Below are 26,458 nucleotides of genomic sequence, written 5' to 3'. Positions count from 1 at the left end.
AAGGTAAGGGGCAGGAGGTTTAGAGAGAGTGTGAGGAAAAACCTTTTCACTAAGAGGGTGACGGGAGTCTGGAACTCGCTGTCTGAAAGGGTGGTGAGGCAGAGACCCTCATAACATTTAAGAAGTATTTAGATGTGCATTTGGGATGCCAAGGCATACAAGGCTGTGGGCTAAGTGCTGGAAAATGGGATTTGAAGACTTAGATGGTTGTTTTTGACCGGTGCAGACATGATGGGCTGAAAGGCTTTTTCTGGGCTGAATGACCTTTGCTGTGCTGTGGACCCTTGTGACTCCATAAAGTGATGGACAACAGGACGACCAAGTGGCATTTACTCAGCAATAACCTGCTCACTGACGCTCAGTTTGGGTTCTGCCAGGGTCACTCAGCTCCTGAACTCATCATAGCCTTGGTTCAAACATGGACAAACGAGCTGAATGCCAGAGGTGAGATGAGAGTGACTGCCTTTGACATCAAGGTAGCATTTGACCAAGTAAGATATCAAGGAGCTGTAGCAAAACTGGTGCCAATGGGAATCGGGGAAAACTCTCCGCTAGTTGAGTCATACCTGGCAGAAAGGAAGATGGTTGTGGTGGTTGGAGGTCAATCACCTCAGCTCAAGGATATTACTGCAGGAGTTTCTCAGGGTAGTGTCCAAGACCCAACAATCTTGGATCAATGACCAGGGGCATAGATTTAAGGCAAGGGGCAGGAGGGGATGTGAGGAAAAACCTTTTCACCAAAAGGATGGTGGGAGTCTAGAACTCGCTGTCTGAAAGGGTGATGGAGCAGAGACCCTCATAACATTTAAGAAGTATTTAGATGTACACTTGCGATACTAAGGCACACAAGGCCAAGTGCTGGAACTCCTTCATCAATGACCTTCCTTCCATCATAAGGTCAGAAGTGGGGATGTTTACTGATGACTACACAATGTGACTCCTCAGACACTGAAGCAGTTCATGTCCGAATGCTGCAAGACCTGGACAATATCCAGGTTTGGACTGACAAGTGGCAAGTATCATTTGCACCACACAAGTGCCAAGCAATGACCATCTCCAATAAGAGAGAATCAAACCATAGTCCCTTAACATTCTTTTTTTGACATTTGTTATCCCATCATTAAAGTTACAATGCCAATGCGCACAGTGGACAGGGCAAATCCTTTATGCATCTCATTGCTTGCTCCATAAACCAATTCAAATTCAAATTGAAACCAATTCATGGTCTCCATAAGGGAGACATACAAGATCCAAACTGACAAGAAAAGACGTTGCACCTCATCTTGAGCTTGATCTGACACATGATCTTGGCCAAAAGGCCGAGAAGCAGTGCCGCTTGACATTCAATGGCAATACCTTAGCTGAATCCCTTAGTATCAACATTCTGGGTTTACCATTGACCAGAAACTGAACTGGACTAGCCATAAAAATGTTGTGGCTGGAAGAGCAGGTCAGAGCCTCAGAAACCTGCACAAATAATTCACCTCCTAACATTGCAATGCTTGTCCACAAGCCCAGTGATGATGGAATATTCCCCACTTGATTACTATAGTGCAACTCCAACAAATCTCAAGGAGCTTGACACCATGCAGGAGAAACTACCGTACCTCTGCCCCCAGCTCTTCTCCCGCCCCCAACTCACCAGTCTGCCCCTTGCTCATCTCCCCCCCGCTCCTCTCCCACCCCCAACCCACCAATCTGCCCCTTGCTCATCTCCCCCCGCTCATCTCCTCCCCCAAGACACCAATCTGCCCCTCACTCATCTCCCCCCGCTCATTTCCTCATGCTCATCTCCTCCCCCTCATCTCCCCCCTCTGCTCATCTAACCCCTCCTCCGCTCATCTCCCCTGCCATCTCCCCCCACCTCACCCCCCTGCCATTTCCCACCCTCCCGCTCATCTCCTTACTGCTCATCTCCTCCCACTCATCTCCCCCCTCCACTCACTCCCCCTGCCATCCTCCCCCTCATTCATCTCCTCCCACTCATCTCCCCCACTCATCTTCATTTCTACTTCCCCGCGCATCTCCCCCCGCTGATCACCTCCCGCTCATTCATCTCCCCCCCACTCACAGCTCCGCCACTCATCCCCCCCCACTGACTTCCTAGCTCCTCCACCCTCCCTCCTCTCCTCCCCACTTCTCAAAATCCCCCCCAAACTCATCTTAGCTATCTCCACTCCCCTGCTGATCTTCCTCCCACTCATCTCCCCTACACCTCCACTATCTCCACTCCCTCGCACTCACATGTCCACTATCTCCACTCCCCTTCTCATCTCACCCCTGCTCATCTCACCCCCGCTCATCTCACCCCCGCTCATCTCCCCCCTACTCCCTCTCACCCGAGTACTTTCCTACCCCTCAACTCGCTACTCCCCTTCATCTCCTTCCCTTCCTAATACCTCTCCTCCCTCTCACCACCCCTCCCACCCTCTCAGCCCAGTCCTTTCCTTCCCTCTATCTGGTTATCCCTCCCTCCGTCTCACTACTCAATTTTAGTTCAAATCAAAATCTATGGCAGTTTGCGCATCAGCAGGTCGATTAGCTGGAGCGTAGAAATGTTTCTGCAATGCCAAAATAATTTGTATATTTTATAAAATATTCTTCATGTGTCAAATGTCTCAAAGCAATCCACAGCCCACAAATTAATTTGAAAGTAACATCGGAGTCAGAGGAGAACATTGCAACCACACTGTGCACAACAAGATTGTATGGACAGCAGTGAGACATGTTACCAGACAATCTGTTTCAGTGATGCTGCTGACCAGGTCCCTCGAAAAATTTCCCTCCTCTCCTTCACAACACTGGGCCTTTTACACCCATGTGAGAGGGCAGATGGTACCTCGCTTTGGTAACTGAATTGTGGCACCTCGGACCTTCCTCAATACTGCACTGAAATGTAAATCTATATTATGTAATGAAGCATGTGGAGTGGGATTTGAACCCAAGAGCTTTGGATTCAAGGATGAGAATTTTTCCAAATGAGCTACAATTACAGTCCCTCAGCACCAACACTAAAGGGAGATTGTAATTATTATATAAGACATTCTTATCAGTAGTTTCTATTAGAGATACAGATGCGTGTATTTATAATTGAAAGAAATTGATGCAACAACTGACAAAAAAGTGTCAGTCGTAAGTAAAGTTTGTAGACAGGAGGTCCATTTAGATGTGCAACATGGTAACACAGTGGTTAGCACTGTTGTTTCACAGCTCCAGGGTCCCAGGTTTGATTCATGCTTGGGTCACTGTCTATGCGGAGTCAGCACGTTCTCTCCGTGTCTGCGTGGGTTTCCTCCTGGTGCTCCGGTTTCCTCCCACAAGTCCCGAAAGACGTGCTGTTAGGTGAATTGGACATTCTGAATTCTCCCTCTGGGTACCCAAACAGGCGCCGGAATGTGGCAACTAGGGGCTTTTCACTGTAACTTCATTGCAGCGTTAATGTAAGCCTACTTGTGACAATAAAGATTAATATTATTAGTTAAGGTATTTAATGTATTCCTGGATAATATCTGTGGCATTGCGCATGGGGAGTCAAAATCTTGATGGTCTTTAGGTTAAATTTCTTTATCAACCTCTCCAAGACAATCAAAATGATTGTCTATATAGCAGATAAACTGTAACCCCCACAGCACTTTAGAACTTCAGCACTCTATTTAAATAGCAGTTTTTATGTGATGGTCTTTTCTTTTTAAAAATAAATTTAGAGTACCCAATTCTTTTTTCTTCCAATTAAAAGGCAATTTAGCAAGGCCAATGCACCTACGATGCACATCTTTGGGTTGTGGAGGTGAGATCCACACAGACACAGGGAGGATATGCAAACTCCACATGGACAGTGACCCGGGGCTGGGATCGAACCCAGGTCCTTGGCACCGTGAGGCAGCAGTGCTAACCACTGGGGCCACCTGCCGCCTCTGATAGGCTTTTACCTGATAAGCTCGAAAATTAAATGTAAATATAAGTTTTGTGAAGTTTTTGTAACCCAAGATACTGGCAAAAATCATTTTGCTATTGTGATGTATTGTAATTTGTTACTATTTCTGTGCATGTGTTGTGTAATTTCATCGAAATTCAGAAATTGATACCAATGTTTAAGTTAATTTTATTGCAACATTTTGATTTAAACAAAGCGGAACTAGGAGGGGTGGTAGGCATAAAGTAAAATGTGCTAACAGCAAAATGATTGGATTTAAAATTAAATGCAAATAATATCCTATTGCTTAAATTAAAAACAGGTTATACAAAATCAATTAAAGACCTATAAAATCAAGACAAAAAATGATCTCGATGAACTGTATCTGGCTAACAAGTAAGTATTGTTAACTATTTATCACTAAACAATCAAACATGAAATGTTAACTTCTGTAGGATTATTATGGACTACTCAGAAACACAGAATTGTTATGTCGCAAAAGAAGGCCAATCAGCCCATATAAAATTTTTAAATAGTGCACTGAGCCTGAATGAGTAGTGAGCAGATGAGCGGGGGAGAGATGAGCAGGGGAGTGGAGATGAGCGGGGGGGGAGGGGGGGGGGGGATTAGATGAGCGGGGCGAGATGGAGAATATCTCCCCTCAGCTTTCATACATTATGACAAAATTTGCAGACAACTCAAAACTAAAAAGTATGGTTAACTGACGAGGTCAGCATGCAAGATATAATAGATTAGAAGTTTGGGGATTTACTGGCCTCGTCGCATCCCGAGTCGCGTGCAACAAGGCTTATGGGTCACACTCTGGCTGTTTAAGTACAGAAGATCGGATAGGGAAGATAAATATCAGAGATGGAGATGGTGGGGTGGAAAGCAACAGGTCAGTGGTCACACATCTGCAGCTTATTGATTGTGCCAAATAGCAGGATGAGGGTGAACTTTCAATTGAGAAGTGACATAAGACAGGAACATAATGTCATTGTCAATGTCCTCAGCAGTGCTGGATGCCTCTGGCTTTGTCACAGCCATCGCTAAAATAGAGAAAACAGAAATGCAGACATTCACATTCCCTTCTGATTCAGCTTTTCTCCTTTCACTTGTGTGTACCTTGTCTTGCAAGAGAGAAGGAAGCATATCTGATTGTGTTACATTGTGTTTGAGTGATGATTCTGTCTTATCTGAATAGCTGGAGATATGTGGAGCCAGCGCAAGGTGGGTGTCAAACTGGCAGCATTGGTAAATGGTTGGGACTGAAGTGAAATATCTGAGTGTTTGGTGTGGTTCATGAGTGTTGGGAGGAGCTATGGGGTGGTTGATGGGGCTATGTTCCTTTGAGCAGCATTGGAGGCTGGTGGAGCAGTGGGGAAGAAAAATCACATGTAGATGCACTCACTGACCTTGAACACACGTGAGACAACATTTGACTTCTTGTGGGACTACAGCAGATCCTCAGGTTCCAACACAGTAGTTGACCTTTCCAGGGGCCGATGCGTACTCAAGTGGCCTCTTTCTGCACTGTAAATTCTATGATGACCTCCCTGATCACTACTCCCAATCCCTTCTGATGGTGCCTCTTTAAAGTCTCATTGTTTTCTTGTTTTCTACAGAACCAAGGCATCTTTCCTCTTATCCGCTCCACCACTAAGGCCTCCAACACTGCATCTGTAATGATGGTGCTCCCTCTCTGTCCTGATGTTCCTTTTTCCTTGTGTAGAATTGTAGTGATATTACCTAGCAACAACCTCTTGTCATTCAATGAAACCTCCCTTTAAAAAGAGACAGATCTCCGTTAAGAACAGAAGGCTGGCTGCGACATGTACTATCAGCACAATGGCTGGAATGTTCCGGCCATTCTCGCCAGCGGGATCTTCCAGTTCCTCTGACGGTGAATCCCTGCCACAGTTTGGCGGCAGCAGGGGTTACATAGAATGAGAAATCCCATTGACAGCAGTGGGATGGTGATGATCCCGCTGCCGGCTAATGGTGGGTCACAGCAGGGGGCGGGGGGGGGGGGGGGGGGGGGGGGTGCGCGGGGACAATCCCGCCCAAATGTCTCTTCTCCCCCTGCTGAGTGGCAGAGGAGCTACTCGACCTACAATACAGTAATAGACATGAGGTGGACACACCAGATTTGCCTGCCGCTCTCCCCTAATGCAACTAGCTTCGGCAGGTTTTAAATCCTGATCCTCTACATCCAATAAGTGATACAGATGAATCTTTAGAACCAAATCTTTCAAAGTTTTGAAGCAGGAAACGTGATAAAACTGGTTTTAAAAGAATATTTATATTTTCTCTGGCATTATGATGTTATTAGATTTCTGTAACGATTGAGGAATTATGAAGATTGCAAGATTATTCATTGGCATAATGTCCTCACTTTTTAGATGCTGTTATCAATTTGGCCTCACGGTGACTAAGCCTGTTTTATCATCAGAATAGACTGTGATCGTATGTACAGCTCAATGGGTTTTTTTGAAAATTCCTAAAGACATAGGGGTGGCACAGCACAGTGGTTAGTATTGCTGCCTCACAGCACCAGGGACCGGGTTCATTCCTTGCCTTGGGGGACTGCCTGTGTGCAGTTTGCACGTTCACCTGCTGTCTGTGTGCATTTCCTCCGGGTGCTCCCGTTTCATCCCACAATCCAAAAATGTTCAGGTTAGGTCGATTGGCCATGATAAATTGCCTCTTAGTGTCCAAAGATGTGCAGGTTAGGCGGGGTTACAAGGATAGGGCACGAGGGAGTGGATCTGGATGGAGTGCTCTTTCAGAGGGTTTGTGCAGACTCGATGGGCCAAATGACCTCCTTCTGGACTGTCGGAATTCTATAGTGCTGGATTCTCTGTCGCATCAGGAACTTCGTTACCGGGGGAATTCCAGACAGGTGTCTCTCTTCTGAGGGGCTTCCAGGCAGCGGGGTCCTTGTAATTAGGGGTTCTCTGTGGGGCTCTCTTTAATTAGGGATTCTCTGGTGGAGAGTCTCTTTAATTATAGGGCCTCAGGTGGGGGACTCGTCAATTAGGGGATCTCTGGTGGGAGTCTCTTTAATTAAGGGTCTCTAATTGGCTGTGCTAATTAGGGGGTCTCTGGTGGGTGTTTCTTCAATTTGGTGTCTCTAATGGGGCACTCTTTAATTTGGGTGATCTCTGATGGGGGTCTCGTTAATTATGAGATCTCTGGTGGGAGTCTCTTTAGTCAGGGGTCTTTGCTGGGGGTCTCTTTAATTAGGAGTCTCTGGTACGGGGGGGGAGGTTCGGGTCACTCTCATACTGCTGGGAGGTGGCAGTGGAGGGAGGGGCAGTTCCCAAAAAATCCCGAGGAGGGGGCTGAATTGCATTCGGGGAGAAGGGAGACCCAGTCCCAGATCTCACTGTCTGGCCTCCCATTCAAAATGCTGGCCCGATAATGGGATTCCCTAGGGAATCACTTGCAATACTCGTCATGTAAAAATTAGCTTTAGAAGGATTTGGAATTGTTTCCTAATTTGTGCTCCGAAGCTCTTTTCAAGCATTCATGTAATTCTTTTTGAAAGTCATTATTGAATCGCTTCCACTTTCCTTTCAGGCAATGCATTCCAGATTATTGCAACTCATTTACATAGAACATCCAGCGCAGAAGGAGGCCATTTGGCCCATCGAGTCTGCCCTCACTTCCACGCTATCCCCGTAACCCAATAACCCCACCAAACCTTTTTGGACACTAAGGGCAATTTATCATGGCCAATCCACCTAACCTGCACGTCTTTGGACTGTGGGAGGAAACCGGAGCACCCGGGGGAAACCCACGCAGACAAGGGGAGAACTTGCAGACTCTGCACAGACAGTGACCCAAGCTGGGAATCGAACCTGGGACCCTGGCACTGTGAAGCCACAGCGCGAGCCACTTGTGCTACCGTTTAATAGGAGGTTTTTCCTCATGTTGATTCTGGTCCTTTTGCCAACTCCCTAAAATTTGTGTTCTCTTGTTATTCACCTTTCTGCTTGTCTCCTTAGCCCAGGCTTCAGTTTTGCTCACAATTTTATTGTGTGGCATATAATGGAAAGTGCTGGAAAAGCTCATTAGGTTTGGCAACATCTGTGAAGAAAGAAGAGTTAATGCTTCGAGTCGAATGTGACTCTTCGAAGATGAAGTGTCAAATTGGACTCGATGTTAACTCTGTTTCTCTCTCCACGCATGCTGCTGTATTTTCTTTGACATTTTTAAAATTCAGCATTCCAGTAATATTTTCCTTCCATTATATGGTACTTTATCAAACACCTTTGAAAATCCAAGTTCACAATGCCAACTTTCACCCACCCTCATCTTTACTTCAACAAAGGACTTGATCAAGTTCATCAGACATGATTTACCTTAATGGTTTCCGGAGAGCCGAGGGAAAGCAAAAGGGAAACGTCTGAAAAGCCAAGATCAATTATGAAAGACAGGTATAGCTTTAAATCAATTAGCACACCAAATGTTTGGGAAGATACTGGAATAAGGCTGGAGTATTACTTTTAAAAGTATTCTAAAGTGTCTGTTTATGTTAATATTATGGCACTTTTTAACCAATAAGGTAAAATACATGTTTGTTATCTATCTGCTTTTTAGAGGGCTAACCGAAATGCCAGATCTGTCAAGATACAAAATGTTAAAATATTTGTGGGTGAATCAAAATAAGGTGAGTGGCCATTTTTGTAGTTGTTACATAGTTTACAGATTATGCTAATTTATAGAAGTATTTCAGAATAACAATTACAAGCTCTTCTGGTTGTTTTAGTCAGCCTGACAGCTGATGGCTGACATCAGTGATGAGAACTATTAGAAACCAGAAACACAGTTGAACCATCTTTCCTGTCTCCAGCGTCAAAAACTGCCTGAGTTAGCAAACTTCACTGCTGACGTTATACTTGCTATGCATTATTTCCATGAAATTGTCTATAGCTGACAGCATTTAATTAGCATTTTGCTAGGTTTGCAGGTTGAAACTGGTGAGATTATAATGGGCTAAAGTTATATATAGGCTGAATGGAATGAACGTCTCCTCCTATTTCTTACTTTTATTTTTAAAGTGTAAAACAATGTACCAAGAAGGGTAAGCCATCTTGCTAGTTGTGATATTGTCCACTACGTGATGCTAGTGTGTAAACTCCTTCAGAAGACTGGATTAACGGCATAGTTTTTTATAAATCAAGGGGCCGGATTTTCCGTTCTTGAGAGTAAGTGTGGACGCCGGGGCAAGATTAGTGGACTTGTACGACATCAAAACTGGTGCTGCACCTGGGCCAATTCACCAACCGTTAAGGGGCTAGCACCTGCACCACGTAGAACATGCTTGCCTCCAATGAGAAACAGTTGGATTCGGCTGTTTGTGATTGACACTCAGGAGACTGACAAGCTGCAGCCACATATACACACTTCACTCACCTCACACACCATCCCAGCCAACAAGATGGCCGTGAGGAGAGCGGCACCCCGTTTCACCGATGCTGAACTGGCCACCCTGCTAGATGCAATGGAGGAGAGGTGGGCGACCCTGTACCCTGGGGTGGGAAGGAGGCCACCAGTCACTGCCATTTGCCGTGCTTGGATGCAGGTGCCAGAGGTCATGAGCACCGTGGACATCACCGTCCGGACTGGCCAGCAGTGCCGTAAAAATGGCAGAACATCCTCAGAGCGACCAGGGTGAGTAGACAGCACTGTGCCCCTGGCACCAACCTCCATTCAATACACCCATAAACCCTCCCCCCCCCCCAACCCGGAGGGTGGCCGAACCTGCCCCACATGCTGGCACCAATACCGGCAACCATAACCATGTGCCCTGGCTACTGAAGCCACCAGCCCCCCCCACCCCTGGGCTGTATGTGGTGGACTGTCTAACACTGTGCATTCCCCCCCCCCCACCAAGGGAGAAAACTGGAGGGGGCTTGCTGGACCTATGGCCCCTCACAGACGGCACTTGACATAGTTGGTGGGCCTGGAGAGAAGGCAGTCGCCCAGGCGGAGGTCGACATTGGGCGAGGAAGTGAGATCCCACTGAGTTGTGGTTCCGCATGGCATGTGTGTCACCCTCCCAACACCATAGCTTGCCCACAGTCCCACTCCACCACCACCATTACCTCACAAATCCCTCCCCCTCCCAGTCCCTGACGCAGTCACAAGTCCTGTCTTGTGTCTTGTAGGAGTTCCTGGTGTCCCCCCCGACCCCAACCGGAACCACAAGAGGGGAGCAGCGAGGTCAAGGACATGGACAGCGACTAGAGCCCTCAACCCTCATCCCATAACACCCCGGAGCTCGTGTCCAAGGAAGACACTGACTTTCCATCACAACTGTCTCCAACACCCTCCACGATCCCAGAGACACTGACCTTGATTGGGCATTATAGTGAAGAGGCTCCTGGGGCACTATCTGGTGCGCACCACACATGGGCTGCTGGTACTGACACTGGTAGGACTGGCTGGAGGAGGGGGTTGGGTGACAGGGGGTGATGGGGGGTGACCAGGGGATGAGCTATGGGGCCATGGTGACCCACAACGAGACAAGGGTGTCCAGGCACAGCCCACCATTGACGCGGCCTGCAAGGAAGCCATCTTGCTGCGCACTCAAAGATCAACCACCATGGCCCATGGTTCTGCAGAGTGAGACTGGTCGTATGGGTGCCTCCACCCCACCACCTCTGGGACTGGGCCACCTCGCTCTGTCCCTGTGACATGTCGGTCAGCACCCGGGCAATGCCACCGATGCACCGCCTGCACAAATTTATCCAGGCGTTGGACATCTTGACTCATGGCCAAAATCTTCACCCCGAAGGCCACCACCATAGACCCACCTTTGCGATGTTAGTCTGCACGGCATACATGGTTGGCACCATCTCTGCCCTGCAGGCGGTTGGACTCCTCCAACTGCACCTGCAGGTACTGGATATTTGCTGACAACCCCTCATGTAGTCCCTGGCTCTGCGACTGCATCTCCACAATCGATGGGACCATCCATTCCAGAAGCCCATCTGGACAGCAGCTAGTCCCAGGGGTCGTGCCTCTCCCTTTCCTGCCTCCCCGCTCTCCCTCATCAGCCACGCCGCCTGTTTCCCGATTTTTAAAAGCACAAGAGAACGTCACTGTCAGGAATTCCGCCGGCGGAGGCAGAGGATAGCAGAGGTCCCAGAGAATTCCGCTAATGGCTTTTACTATACATGCAGAGTGGAATGGCATTGACGCCATTGTTGAGGCACCGGAGAATCGTGATTTGGTGTGAACCTCGTGATTTGGCTGGCCTCAATTTCGGCGTCAAGATTGATTCTCCACCTAATCGCCTTTTTCGATTTGGGCATTGACCAACAGAGAATCCCGCCCAAGATATCTGTAATTAACTTCCATGTGCACAATTGTGTGTTTGACAGAATTTATGCCCAAATGTACAATAAATAATTTCATTTTAGTAATAGATTCAGCGCTCATCCAAATCCCTTTCCTGCAACCCTATTCCAAGATCCTTATCGATTTACTCTTTGACTGGAGTAAACATTCGAGCCCTCCAAATCTATACTTGCATGGTTGTCCTGGAGTCTCCTGAAATTGAAGATTAATCTCCAAGACATGCCTGCAAACAACTTGGGAATAAAATCATTCAGCTATTTAATGTGCTTTAGTTTTCATTGACCCATTTTACTTATTAGTGAGCAACGTTTTGAAGATGGGGGATGGGAAGGGGAAGCTTTACTAAAAGCCAATTGGTTGACAAAGAATCTGTTCGCATTCTAATCGGTCATGGGAAGATGGTGGGAGTATGGTGAGGGGAGTGGTTTGTGGGCTGTAGGTCATGCGATGAAGTCTCCCAGAATGTACCTCGTCATAATTGGCAACTCTACACTCAGAACAATTGATGCTGCTATTTACACAAGGACTTCCACAGCGGTAAGAATTTGTTTGGAGACTCCTGGTGCAATTTTTATGCCACATCTACTTAAGACTACCTTCTGAATATGTTGTGGTTACAGATGACAATCAGGTTGGAAGAATATAGATTGGGTAAGCAAAGGGATTTTGAACCTGAATACTGAGCAATTCTCTTTATCAAGCAAAAGATGGAGTATCCCGTGCTGGCCTCCCTGAACAGGCGCCGGAAAATGGCGACTAGGGGCTTTTCACAGTAACTTCATTGAAGCCAAATTGTGACAATAAGCAATTATTATTATTATTATTATTAATGCTTTATAATTTCTGTAAGTCACAACAGATAATATAGGCAACATTGCCATCAAAGGTGTGAACAGTTAGGAACTTGTAAAGTTAGATGACATATCTTGAACCTTTTTGTTTAAGGCAGCACAATGAAGTCACAAACAGCTGATTTAAAAATGTGGGAAGCATCTCATTTGAAGCCATCAACCTTCAAATGAGAGGGATTTAGCACACACTGGGCAAGAACTTTGAGGCTTTTTTTGAGCAGACTGGGCATTGTATTGAGAGTTGGCGCTCGATCAGGTGACAGCAAAGGACACCTTAAACTCATACAATTCATTCACTAAAATGAGTAGGTCGCCAGCCATGCTGTGCTTTTGATTGGCAGCTTGTCGTATGGAAGTTGTCACTTTTTAGCTCATTCCTAGCAGGGGAAATGCATTTTAACTGGACAAGTGCAGAAGAAGGTGTCAGGGTTCATTAGTTTTTGAACAATGCTTTGGGGTATTGGTGAAGCTTAGGCAGCAGGAGGGACAACTTTTATTTACCTAGTGGCAGGTAATTTTCAGGTGAATTGCTGACATGAGTGGACAGAGTGCATTAATCTCCCCAGAACTTCAAATCAATGCAGAAAAACGTTCAATAACTTCATGAGGATAGCTAAGGTAAGCTCATAACATTTCTATTGTTACTCTTTGATTAGCTTTGTATCATCTGTTGCTCCAAAACTCTTTTTGTTCCTTCCCTCTTCCATGATTTCCAGTATTCTTTCCACAATTACTGTAATATTCTTCATTTTTCATCCTTCAGCTCTCACCTCTTTACACATTGCACAGAACATACTCTCGTTACACTCTTCTGGATTTTTCCTGTCATGTAGCAGAGGCACTGCCACTGCAACCCCCATACTGGTTGTAGCCTTTATGTGGACATGCCACTAACTCCCCTGCCCTTTGTGAGGATACAGCAACATTCTCTGCAAAATCCAAGAACTTACCAAAAGACTCCTGACTACTTCGAGAATAGACATTTTGCAATAGCAGAAGTGATTACAAATCCTCTTTCCTGCAAGTTATTGTCACAAGTAGGTTTACATTAACACTGCCATGAAGTTACTCTGAAAAGCCCCTAGTCGCCACACTTCGGCACTGTTCGGGTACACAGAGGGAGAATTCCAAATGCCCAATTCACCTAACAGCACGTCTTTCAGGACTTGTGGGAGGAAACCGGAGCACCCAGAGGAAACCCACACAGACACGGGGAGAACCTATCTATTCCGCACAGACAGTGACCCAAGCCGGGATCGAACCTGGGAACCTAGCGCTGTGAAGCAACAATGCTAATCCACTGTGCTATAGTGCTGCCCCCCTCTTGCAGGTGAATGCTTGTTCTTTGGTGAGTGACCAGCAAATTTGCCCAGTGGGTATGTGATATCCTAATTTGGAAGCTGGGCTCACATCAACCAGTTACTGACGATATGTTATTTTATTTAAAATATTTTTATTAAGGTATTTGAAAAGTTTTATAATAATATCAATAACAATGACATAAACATGGAATAATAAACATGACCACCCCCAACCCAATCTTCACACACCCTAACCATAAAACAACAATCGGCCCTCTCTCCCTTGGAATTCTAGCATCTGCTGACATTTTAATTTTCCCTGAGAAAGTCGACGAACGGTTGCCCCTCCGGGTGGACCCGACCATTGACTCTCTTAAGGCGAACTTTATTTTCTCGAGACTGAGAAACCCAGCCATGTCACTAACCAAGGTCTCTACACTCGGGGGCTTAGAGTCCCTCCACATTAGCAAGATCTGTCTCTGGGCTACCAGGGAGCAAAAGGCCAAGACGTCGGCCACTTTCGCACCCTGAACTCGCGGCTCTTCCTGACACTCCAAAGATCGCTACCTCCGGACTCGGCACCATCTGTGTTTTTAGGACCATAGACATTGCCTTCGTAAAACCCTGCCAAAACCCTCAAGCTTCGGGCATGCCCACATGTGGACATGATTTGCTGGGCTTCCTGTGCACCTCGCACACCTATCCTCTGCCCCAAAAACCTTGCTCATCCTAGCCGCTGTCATGTGTGCCTGGTGGACTACCTTAAATTGTATCAGGCTAAGCCTGGCACATGATGAGGATGTATTAACGCTGCTTAGGGCAACTGCCCATATACCCGCCTCTATCTCGCCTCCTAGCTCGTCCTCTCACTTGCCCTTCAGCTCCTCCACCGGAGTGTCTTCCACCTCCGAAAGCTCCCGGTAAATATCTGAAACATTCCCCTCTCCCACCCAGGTACTGCAGACTACTCTGTCCTGCATCCCCCGTGGCGGCAGCCGCGGAAAGGCCGGAACCTGATTTCTCAAGAAGTCTCGCACCTGCAAATACCTAAACCCGCTCCCTGCCGGCAATTCAAATTTATACTTCAAGGCTTTCAAGCTGGGAAAGCTCCCATCTATAAATAGATCCCCCATCCTTCTAATTCCTGCCCTTTGCCATCTCCAGAAGCCACCATCCATCCTTCCCGGTACAAACCGATGATTATTAGAAATCGGGGTCCACACCGATGCTCCTTCCACGCTCTTATATCTCCTCACTGCCTCCAGATTCTCAGAGCTGCCACCACCACCGGACTTATGGAGTATCGGGCCGGTGAGAACGGAAGAGATGCCGTTATCAGTGCTCCCAAAACTTGTATCTTGGCATGATGCCGCCTCTATCCGCTCCCACACCGACCCCTCCCCCGCTACCCACTTCCTAATCATGGTTATATTAGCCGTCCAGTAGTAGTTGCAAAAGTTCAGCAGCGCCAACCCACCTGCCCCCCGACTGTGCTCCATCAACACTTTCTTCACTCGCGGGGTTTTACCCACCCAAACAAAGCCCAAAATAACCTTATTCACCCGCTTGAAAAAGGCCCTCGGGATGAAGATGGGGAGGCACTGAAAGACAAACAGAAATCTGGGGAGGACGGACTTCCGGTTGGGGCTATGCGGAGCTAAGCCGCACGTTCGGCAACTCCCGCCAGGAACGGACTTTTGGGCTCTTTTAAGGGCCCCCAGCGGTACTTGCTCGACGGTTCCCGACGTGGGAAGGTGTCTGCAGCGGATCCCCAGTGGTCTGTGGTCTTGACCAGGAGTGGGGCCAGCAAAATAGCGGTGGCAGCACCTAAGAAAAAGCGGGGGAAGAGAATCAAGATGGTGGCAGGCGGAGGCCTTGAGGAATGGAGGCAGTGGGCGCAGGTGCAGCAGGAGACTCTCCAGCGTTGTTTTTTTTTTCTGTTTTTATAAATTTAGATTACCCAATTATTTTTTCCAATTAAGGGGCAATTTAGCGTGGCCAATCCACCTACTCTGCACATTTTTGGGTTGTGGGGGCGAAACCCACGCAGACACGGGGAGAATGTGCAAACTCCACACGGACAGTAACCCAGGGCCGGGATTCGAACCTGGGACCTCAGCGCCGTGAGGTGGTTGTGCTAACCACTAGGCCACCGTGCTGCCCTCTCCAGCGTTGTTTTCAGGAGCTAAAGGTGGAGCTGCTAGACTCGCTGAAGGCGAATGCAGATAAGCTGCTGGTGACGCAGGCAGCCCAGGGGGTGGAGATCCGGGAGCTCCGACAACAAGCCTCCGAAAGAGAGGATGAGGCCGTGGCCCTCGCGGTAAAGGTGGAGATGCATGAGGCGCTCCATAAGAAGTGGCAGGAGCGGTTCAAGGAGATGGAGAACCAGTCGAGGCGGAAAAATTTGCGGATCCTAGGCCTCACGGAGGGGCTGGAGGGGTCAGACCTGGGGGCCTATGTGGTTGTTTTGTTGAACTCGCTGATGGGAGCTGGGTCCTTCCAGGGGCCCCTGGAGCAGGAGGGGGCCCACAGAATACTGGCCAGGAGGCCCAAGCCGAATGAGCCGCCACGGGCGGTGCTGGTGCGGTTCCACCGGTTCGCTGACCGAGAGTGCGTGCTTAGGTGGGCCAAGAAGGAGCGGAGCAGCAAGTGGGAGAACACGGTAGTGAGGATCTACCAGGACTGGAGTGTGGAGGTGGCTAAGCGGAGGGCCGGGTACAACCGGACGAAGACGGTGCTCCACAGAAAGAGTGTGAAGTTTGGCATGTTGCAGCCGGCGCGTCTGTGGGTCATTTTCAAGGACCGGCACTTTTATTTTGAGTCCCCGGAGGAGGCGTGGGCCTTTGTGCAGGCTGAGAAGTAGGACTGAGGGTCGAGGGTTTGTAAATAACTGCTAACCTTTGGTGGGAAGGGTCTCTGTTTTATGCTGTTTTATGCTGTTTTAAGCTGGTTGTGTGTTGGTTCTTGGGCGGGTGGGGTGCTGTTTTTTTTGTGTGGGCAGGGTCGGGCAGAGGGAAAGCGCGGGCTTTTCTTCTGTTTCCCGTGCTGAGGGTGGATGGGGGCGGGGTCGGAGCTGAGAAGCGCAGACTTTTTTTCCCGCGCGAGAGCGGTAAGGGGAGGAGGAGGGTCTGCTGATGGGTCTGGGGGAGGAGGAGTAGTCCCACGTTTTGGGGGGGGGGGGGGGGGGGGGGGGTCGGAGGTGTGGCGGGAGTTGCCGGGGTCAGCAGAAGTTAGCTGGCTCACAGGAGTGCTTCAGAGGGAGTAACGCGGCTGGGAGGGGTCCTAGCCTGGGGGGTGGGAGATGGGGGATTGGGGGGTACCGGGTTGCTGCTGAAATGGCCAGGAAGGAGCTGGAGTATGCAGGGGGGGCCGGTGTGGGAGTTTGCCGTCGTGGGGAAGGGGCCGAGCGGGGGGCACTGGCCTGGGGCGGGCAGGGGACGGGTTATGGCTACTCGGCAGGGGAGGGGCGCAGGGAGCCCTCTGATCCGGCTGATAACTTGGAATGTGAGGGGGCTGAATGGGCCGGTCAAACGGGCCCAGGTGTTTACGCACCTGAAGGGGCTGAAGGCGGACGTGGCTATGCTCCAGGAAACGCACCTGAAGGTGGCGGACCAGGTTAGACTGAGGAAGGGCTGGGTAGGCCAGGTGTTTCATTCGGGGCTGGATGCAAAAAATCGGGGGGGGTGGCAATTCTGGTGGGAAAAAGGGTGTCGTTTGAGGCGTCAAAGGTGGTGGCTGACAGCGGAGGGAGGTATGTGATGGTGAGCGGCAAATTGCAAGGGGAGCAGGTGGTGCTGGTGAATGTCTATGCCCCAAATTGGGACGATGCGGGTTTTATGCGGCGCATAATGGGCTGCATTCCGGATCTAGAGACGGGGGGCCTGATACTGGGGGGGGGAGGGACTTTAACACAGTGCTGGATCCCCCATTGGATCGATCCATGTCCAGGACGGGCAGGAGGCCCGCGGCGGCTAGGGTGTTGAGGGGGTTTGTGGGTTAGATGGGAGGGGTGGATCCTTGGAGATTCGCGAGGCCAAGGGCCAGGGAATATTCATTTTTTTCCCACGTGCATAAAGCCTATTCCCGGATCTATTTTTTGTCCTGAGCAGGGGGCTGATTGTGAGGGTGAATGATGCCGAGTATTCGGCCATAGTCATTCCGGACCATGCCCCGCACTGGGTAGACCTTGAGCTGGGGGAGGAGAGGGACCAGCACCCGCTCTGGCGCCTGGTGGTGGGACTGCTGGCGGATGAGAAGGTGGGCGGGCGGGTTCGGGGGTGTATCAAGAGGTACTTAGAGGCCAATGATAATGGGGAGGTCCGGGTGGGGACGGTTTGGGAGGCATTGAAGGCGGTGATTAGAGGGGAGTTGATTTCCATCCGAGCCCATAGGGAGAGGGGAGAGCAAAGAGAGAGGGAGAGGTTGGTGGGGGAGATGGTGAGGGTGGACAGGAGATACGCGGAGGCTCCGGAGGAGGGACTGTTGGGGGAGCGATGTAACCTTCAGGCCAAGTTCGACTTGCTGACCACCGGAAAGGCGGAAGCTCAGTGGAGGAAGGCACAGGGAGTGGTGTACGAATATGGGGAGAAGGCGAGTAGGATGCTGGCGCATCAGCTACGTAAGCGAGACGCGACCAGGGAGATTGGTGGAGTGACGGATAGGGGAGGCAATGTGGTGTGAAGGGGGGTGGACATTAATGGGGTCTTCAGGGACTTTTATGGGGAATTGTAACGGTCCGAGCCCCCAGGGAGGCCGGGGGGGGGGGGGGGGATGGGGCGCTTTTTGGATAGGCTGAGATTTCCGAAGGTGGAGGAGGGACAGGTGGAGGGGCTGGGAGCGCCGATCGAGCTGGAGGAGCTGGTCAAAGGGATAGGTAGCATGCAGTCGGGGAAGGCGCCGGGGCCGGACGGGTTTCCGGTCGAATTTTACAAAATGTATGCAGACCTGCTGGGCCCCCTGTTGGTTAGGACCTTTAACGAGGCAAGGGAGGGGGGGGCTTTGCCCCCGACTATGTCACAGGCGCTGATTTCCTTGATCCTTAAACGGGACAAGGACCCCCTACAATGTGGATCATATAGGCCGATCTCGTTGTTAAATGTGGATGCCAAGCTGTTGGCGAAGATCTTGGCCACAAGGATAGAGGACTGTGTGCCGGGGGTCATTCATGAGGACCAGCAGGGTTTGTGAAGGGAAGGCAGCTGAACGACAATATACGTAGGCTTTTGAATGTTATAATTATGCCGGCGGTAGAAGGGGAGGCGGAGATAGTGGTAGCACTAGACGCGGAGAAGGCCTTTGATAGGGTTGAGTGGGGGTACTTGTGGGAGGTGCTGGAAAGGTTTGGGTTCGGGGAGGGGTTTGTTAGTTGGGTGAGGCTGCTATATGAGGCCCCGATGGCGAGCGTAGCCACGAATAGGAGGAGATCGGAGTACTTTTGGTTGTACCGGGGGGACGAGGCAGGGGTGTCCACTGTCCCAGTTGCTCTTTGCGTTGGCAATTGAGCCCCTGGCCCTGGCGTTGAGGGAGTCGAGGAATTGGAGGGGTCTGGTGCGGGTTGGGGAGGAGCACCGAGTGTCATTATACGCAGATGACTTGTTGTTTTATGTGGCGGACCCAGTGGGGGGAATGCCGGAGGTGATGCAGATCCTTAGGTAATTTGGGGGCTTTTCTGGGTACAAGCTCAACCTGGGTAAGAGTGAGCTGTTCGTCGTGCACTTGGGGGATCAAGAGGAGGGGATTGGTAGGCTCCCGCTGAAAAGGGCGGGGAGGAAGTTTTCGGTACTTGGGAGTCCAGGTGGCTAGGAGCTGTGGGGCCCTTCACCAGCTTAACCTCACTAGGCTGGTGGAGCAAATGCAGGAGGAGTTCAAAAGATGGGACATGTTGCCGCTGTCACTGGCGGGCTGGGTGCAGTCCGTCAAGATGACGGTGCTCCCAAGGTTTTTGTTCCTGTTCCAGTGCCTCCTCATCCTTATCCCGAAGGCCATTTTTAGGAGGGTCAACAGGAGTATTACGGGATTTGAATGGGCTCATGGGACTCCGAGGGTGAGAAGGGTGTTTTTGGAGCGGGGCAGGGATAGGGGGGGGGGGGGGGGGGGGGCTGGAGTTGTCCAACCTCTGTGGGTACTATTGGGCTGCCAATGCAGCGATGGTGCGTAAGTGGGTAATGGATGGGCGGGGCAGCATGGAAGAGGATGGAGATGGCGTCCTGCGTGGACACGAGCCTGGAGACGCTGGTAACGGCGTCGTTGCCACTCCCTCCAACGAGGTATACACGAGCCCGGTGGTGGCGGCTACCCTCAAAATTTGGGGGCAATGGAGACGGCATAGGGGGGAGGTGGGGAGCTCGATGGAGTCCCCGAAACGGGGGAACCACAGGTTTGTTCCAGGGAGCATCGATGGCGGGCTTCTGGGCTGGCACAGGGTAGGTATTAGGAGGTTGAGGGACCTGTTTGTGTATGGGAGGTTTGCGAGCCTGGGTGAGTTAGAGGGGAAGTTTGGACTTCCCCCCGGGGAACATGTATAGGTACATGCAGGTTAGGGCGTTTGCCAGGCAGCAGGTGGAGGGGTTCCCTCTGCTGCCCCCACATGGGGTACGGGACAGGGTGCTCTCAGGGGTGTGGGTTGGAGGGGGGAGGATTTTGGACGTGTACCACGTCATACAGGGGGTGGATGAGGCCTCGGTGGAGGAGCTGAAGGGTAAATGGGAGGAGGAGCTGGGTGAGGAGATTGAGGAGGGGACGTGGGCAGATGCCCTGGAAAGAGTGAATTCCTCCTCTTCCTGTGCGAGGCTTAGCCTCATACAGTTCAAGGTGCTGCACAGGGCCCACATGACCGGGACGAGGATGAGTAGGTTTTTTGGGGGCGAAGACAGGTGTGCTCGGGGAGCCCAGCGAACCACGCCCATATGTTCTGTGCACGGCCAGCGCTGGGGGAGTTTTGGAAGGGGGTAGCAAGGACGGTGTCGAGGGTGGTGGAATCCAGGGTCAAGCCAGGCTGGGGACTCGCAATTTTTGGGGTTGCAGTGGAGCCGGGAGTGCAGGAGGCGAAAGAGGCAGGTGTTCTGGCCTTTGCGTCCCTAGTAGCCCGGCGGAGGATTTTGCTTCAATGGAAGGATGCGAGGCCCCCAAGCGTGGAGGCCTGGATCAATGATATGGCGGGGTTCATCAAATTGGTGAAGGTGAAATTTGCCCTGAGGGAATCAGTTCAAGGGTTCTTTAGGCGGTGGCAGCCTTTCCTGGCGGAACGGTAGGAAAATAGGCCGGCAGCAACCCGGGGCGGGGGTGGGAGGGGGGACGGGGGGGACGGGGGGTGGGGAGGGGGGGGGCAGGAGGGGAGGGGGTTGGGAGTTTGTTTTGGGGGAAGGGAGAAATGTGTATATGTGTTTATTGAATATGCCAGGTGTTTATCTATTTCTTCTTTTTGTAGTTACTGGTGGGTGTGGGGGGGAGGGGAGGGGGGGGGTTGCGGGTTTGGTTTTGGGGGTTAGTGTGTTTTTCTTTTTGTTGTTAATACTGTTTTCTTGTTGTTATTTTCTGTTTTTCATATGTTTTTGAAAATCTCAATAAAAATTAGTTAAAAAAAAAGAAATCTGGAGAGGACTGTCATTTTTTCAGTCTGTATCCTTCACGCCAGTGATAGATGGAGCATGTCCCATCTCTTAAAGTCCCCTTCCATTTTCTGTACCTGCCGGGATAGGTTTAACGTGCGCAGTGCCTCCCCCTCTGGGCCATCTGGATTCCCAAATACCGAAAGCTCCTTCCTACCATTCTAAACGACAGCTCTCCCAGTCTCTTCTCCTGTCCTTTTGCCTGGATCGCAAACATCTCGTTTTTCCCCATGTTCAACCGAAAAATTGCCAAATTCCCACAACATTCGCATTTCTTCCCCCAACCCCTCCAATGTGTCTGAAATATACAAGAGCAGGTCATTTGTGTAAAGCGAGACCTGATGCTCCACCCGCCCTGCCCCCCCCCCCCCCCCCCCTCCTTTCCCCAATCTCCCGAACCAGCCCTTTCCAGTTCCTAGAGACTCTTAACGCCATGGCCAGTGGCTCTATGGCCAGAGCAAACAGCAAACAGAGAGGGGTACCCTTGTCTCGTCCCTTGGTGTAGTTTCAAATACGCTGACCTCAGCCGGTTCGTATGCACACTCGCTACTGGTGCCTGATAGAGCAACCGCACCCAGTCAATAAAGCCCTCACCAAACCCAAACCTTTCCAGCTCCTCCCACAGGTATTTCCACTCCACCCAATCAAAAGCCTTCTCCGCATCCATCGCTACCACCACCTCCACCTCCTCTGCTTCTGAGGGCATCATAATAACATTCAATAGCCTTTGAACATTGGCCTTGAGTTGCCTGCCCTTTACAAATTCCGTCTGGTCTGCCCCTATCACCACCCGGGACACAGTCCTCTATCCTTGTGGCCAGTATCTTAGCCAGCAGTTTGGCGTCCACATTCAGTAGAGAAATTGGCCTGTATGACCCGCATTGCTCTGGATCCTTCTCTTGTTTCAGAATCAATGAAAATGAGGCCTACAACATTGTTGGTGGGAGGACTCCCTTTCTCTTGCTTCATTAACTGTCCTCACCAGCAGTGGGCTCAATATCTCTGAAAACTTATAGAATTCCACCGGATAGCTGTCAGGCCCCAAGGCCTTGCCTGACTGCATGCCCTCCAGCCCCTCGATTATTTCCTCAATCTCAATTGGGGTCCCCAGCCCTTCCACCAGATCCACATCTACCCTCGAAAACCTCAACTGATCCAAAAACTGCCTGATCCCCTCCACCCCAGCCGGTGGTTCCAACTCATATAGTTTACTATAAAAGTCCTTAAACACCTCATTCACCCCCACTGGATCCAGGACAGTATCCCTGCCACTACTCTTTCCTTTACCTATCTCCCTGGCTGCCTCCCTTTTCCTGAGCTGGTGCGCCAACATTCTGCTTGCCTTTTTCCCGTACTCATAAATCGCCCCCATTGCCTTCCTCAACTGTTCCACTGCTTTCCCTGTGGTCATCAGCCCAACCTCCGCCTGTAACCTCCGCCACTCACTCAGTAGCCCTGCGTCCGAGGCCTCCGAGTATCACCTGTCCACCTGGATTATCTCCTCAACTAACCTATCCCTCACAGCCCATTCCGCCTTTTCTTTGTGGGCCCGTATTGAGATTAATTTCCCTCTGAAGCCTTCAAAGCTTCCCAAACCATCGCTGCAGAGACCTCCCCCGTATCATTTGTTTCCAGGTAATTTTGGATGGACTTGTTAACCCACCCACAGATCGCTTTGTCTGCTAGCAACCCCACATCCAGTCTCCACAGCGGGCATTGCCCTCTCTCCACACTAACCCGTAGATCCATCCCAATGTGGGACATGATCCGACACTGCGACTGCCCGAGTACTCAGTATCCACCCTCCCCCCCCCACCCCCGATGCGAGAGTATACCTTGTGGACATGTGAGAAAAAAGAAAACTCCTTTGCCCTTGGCCGTGCAAACCTCCATGGGTCTACTCCCCCTATCTGTTCTATAAACCCTTTCAATTCCTTTGCCACGGCCGGCCTCCTCCCTGTCCTGGATTTTGACCAGTCCAATTCCGGATCAATGACTGTGTTAAAATCTCCTCCAATAATCAGGTTATGTGACTCTAAGTCTTGGATCTTCCCTAACACACACCTCATAAATTCCACATCATCCCAATTCGGAGCATATATGTTCACGAGTACCACCCGCTCCCCCTCCAGCTTCCCACTCACCATTATGTGCCTACCCCCCTTGTCTGACACGATTCTTCCTCCCTCGAATGCTACTCGTTTGTTGATCAAGATCGCTACCTCCCTGGTCTTTGAGCTGATGACATGTTATAACCAGACCAGGCGCTTCCAGTGTATGCAGAGAACTCCAGTGTGAGCACCCTTCTCAGTAATGTGCACCAGATGGACAGTGCCAGAAACAGCTAGAGGTACAGCCTGTCCCACTATAAAGGCTTCTATAGTGCCATCTCCAGCAGTGTTACACATTCAAATTTCACTTTCATATTTCAAGTTGCATGGTCAGCAATAAGATTAATGTTGAAGAAATTCCAAAGCAAATGACCTCGAAATCATATTAATTTCCATTTCTAAAGGTGAACCTGAGGTGCACCTGATATAGAGCTTAATGCGTATGAGACGAGGTTTTGAATTTTGGGCCATTGCTTTGCCAACAGTGGCTCTCATAGGGCATTAAAGGCAAAAATGATTGTAATCAACAAAGGAAGAGCCACCAGGAATGTTAAGATGATCAGAACATTTGGATGGGAGAGCAATCAGAATGGGGGCTGAAGCAGTAATGGAGCGGGAGCACGAGTGGTAGCCAGCATCAGCGAACAGCTTTACTGTGAGATCAGGAAGAGTACTAATGCTTCCAACTTCACATTCAGGTCATTGTTTTTTTTACAAATTTATCTTTTTTTTTTAAATAATTTTTATTGAAGAGATTTTTTACATGCAAATACTTACCCCCCCTAACCATAGACTATTACACAATATTCCCTCTTAACAGATATCCCCCCCCCCGCCTGACCCCCCGCGCGCGCTGTCCCTCCCCCCCTCCCCCCCCAAAAAACAAACAAAGCAACAATTAACATCAAACATGAACTGCGAACAAATTTGTCCGCATTACAACCTTAAATAACCCACCACCCCCGTTGTTGCCACCCCCCCCCCCCCCCCCCCCCCGGGTTGCTGCTGCTGCGACCTCTGCACCCTATCTTTGAGCCAAAAAGTCGAGGAAAGGCTGCCACCGCCTGAAGAACCCTTGTACCGACCCTCTCAGGGCGAATTTGACCCTTTCCAACTGGATAAAGCTTGCCATGTCATTAATCCAAGTTTCCACGCTTGGAGGCCTCGCGTCCTTCCACTGTATCAGTATCCTTCTTCGTGCAACTAGGGACGCAAAGGCCAGTATTCCGGCCTCTCTCGCCTCCTGTACCCCCGGCTCCACCCCAACCCCAAAGATCGCAAGTCCCCATCCTGGTTTGACCCTGGATCCCACCACCCTCGACACCGTCCTTGCCACCCCCTTCCAGAACTCCTCCAGTGCCGGACATGCCCAAAACATATGGACATGGTTCGCTGGACTTCCCGAACACCTGACACATCTGTCCTCACCCCCAAAGAACCGACTCATCCTTGTCCCCGTCATATGGGCTCTATGTAGCACCTTAAATTGAATGAGGCTAAGCCTCGCACACGAGGAGGAAGAATTAACCCTCTCCAGGGCATCAGCCTCTATCTCTATGTCCCATCCTCTATCTGCTCTCCCAGCTCCCCCTCCCACTTGGCCTTCAACTCCTCTACTGATGCCTCCTCAGCCTCCTGCATTACTTTGTATATGTCCGATATCCTCCCCCCTCCGACCCAGACCCCCGAGAGCACCCTATCGCTCGCCCCCTGCTGGGGAGCAAGGGGAACCCTTCCACCTGGCGGCTAGCAAATGCCTTCACCTGCAAATGTCGAAACACGTTTCCCGGGGGGAGCCCGAATTTCTCCTCCAGCTCTCTCAGGCTCGCAAACCTCCCATCTACAAACAGATCCTTCAGCTGCCTGATGCCCACCCTGTGCCAGCTCTGAAATCCCCCGTCCATGTTCCCCGGGATGAATCTATGGTTCCCTCTTAACGGTGCCTCCATCAGACCTCCCACTTCCCCCCTGTGTCGCCTCCACTGCCCCAGATCTTGAGGGTGGCCGCCACCACCGGGCTCGTGGTGTACCTCGTGGGAGGGAGCGGCCATGGCGCCGTTACTAGGGCCCCCAGGCTTATGTTGCCACAGGACGCCCTCTCCATTCGTTTCCAAGCTGCCCCCTCCCCTTCCATCATCCACTTGCGCACCATCGACACATTAGCCGCCCAGTAATACCCCGAAAGGTTGGGTAATGCCAGCCCTCCACTCTCCCTACTCCGCTCCAAGAAGACCCTCCTCACCCTTGGGGTGCCGTGCGCCCACACGTAGCTCATGATGCTGCTCGTCACCTTTTTGAAGAAGGCCCTAGGGAGGAAGATGGGCAAGCACTGAAATAAAAACAAAAACTTTGGGAGGACCGTCATTTTAACGGACTGCACTCTGCCCGCCAGCGACAGCGGCACCATGTCCCACCTTTTAAATTCCTCCTCCATCTGTTCCACTAGCCTAGAGAAGTTCAACTTGTGGAGAGTCCCCCAGTTCCTTGCCACCTGCACCCCTAAATATCTAAAACTCTTTCCTGCTCTCTTCAACGGGAGTCTCCCGATTCCCTCTTCCTGGTCCCCTGGGTGTATCACAAATACCTCACTCTTACCCAAGTTTAGCTTGTACCCCGAAAAGTCCCCGAATTCTGCTAGCAGTTCCATCACCTCCGGCATTCCCCCTTCTGGGTCCGCCACGTATAGCAGCAGGTTGTCCGCGTATAACGATACCCGGTGCTCCTCCCCACCCCTTGTCAGCCCTCTCCACCCCCCTGAGCCCCTCAGTGCCATCGCCAACGGTTCAATTGCCAGTGCGAAGAGCAGGGGGGACAAGGGGCACCCCTGTCTGGTCCCCCGGTGGAGCCCAAAATACTCCGATCTCCTACCATTCGTCACTACACTTGCCGTCGGGGCCGAATATAGCAGCTTCACCCATTTAATAAATCCCTCCCCAAATCCAAACCGCTCCAGCGTCTCCCACAGGTACTTCCACTCCACCCTATCAAATGCTTTCTCCGCGTCCAATGCCACCACTATCTCCGCCTCCCCCTCCACTGCCGGCATCATGATGACGTTTAGCAGTCTCCGCACGTTCGTATTAAGCTGCCGCCCTTTCACAAAACCCGTCTGGTCCTCGTGTATCACCCCTGGCACACAATCCTCTATCCTGGTAGCCAGGATCTTTGCCAGCAGCTTGGCGTCCACATTCAGGAGCGAGATAGGCCTATATGACCCACACTGCACGGGGTCCTTATCCCGCTTCAAGATCAGAGAGATCAGTGCCTGCGACATTGTCGGGGGCAGAGCCCCCCCCTCCCATGC

The 26,458-nt window shown here is 50.6% G+C and overlaps 1 protein-coding gene across 1 annotated transcript in view; it reads left to right on the top strand.

Moving 5' to 3' along the window:
* LOC119966173 (leucine-rich repeat-containing protein 72) overlaps window positions 1-26,458 on the top strand; it is a 98,118-nt gene that overhangs the window by 12,430 nt on the left and 59,230 nt on the right. The window contains exons 2-3 of the mRNA XM_038797473.1: window positions 4,236-4,309; window positions 8,519-8,588. Of these exons, the coding sequence (XP_038653401.1) occupies window positions 4,236-4,309; window positions 8,519-8,588 (144 nt within the window). The remainder of the gene's footprint in view (window positions 1-4,235; window positions 4,310-8,518; window positions 8,589-26,458) is intronic.

The sequence above is a fragment of the Scyliorhinus canicula genome, chromosome 5, assembly GCF_902713615.1.
Source record: "Scyliorhinus canicula chromosome 5, sScyCan1.1, whole genome shotgun sequence".
NCBI classification, from domain to species: Eukaryota; Metazoa; Chordata; class Chondrichthyes; order Carcharhiniformes; family Scyliorhinidae; genus Scyliorhinus; species Scyliorhinus canicula.
This window is presented reverse-complemented; position numbering and strand designations above follow the sequence as displayed.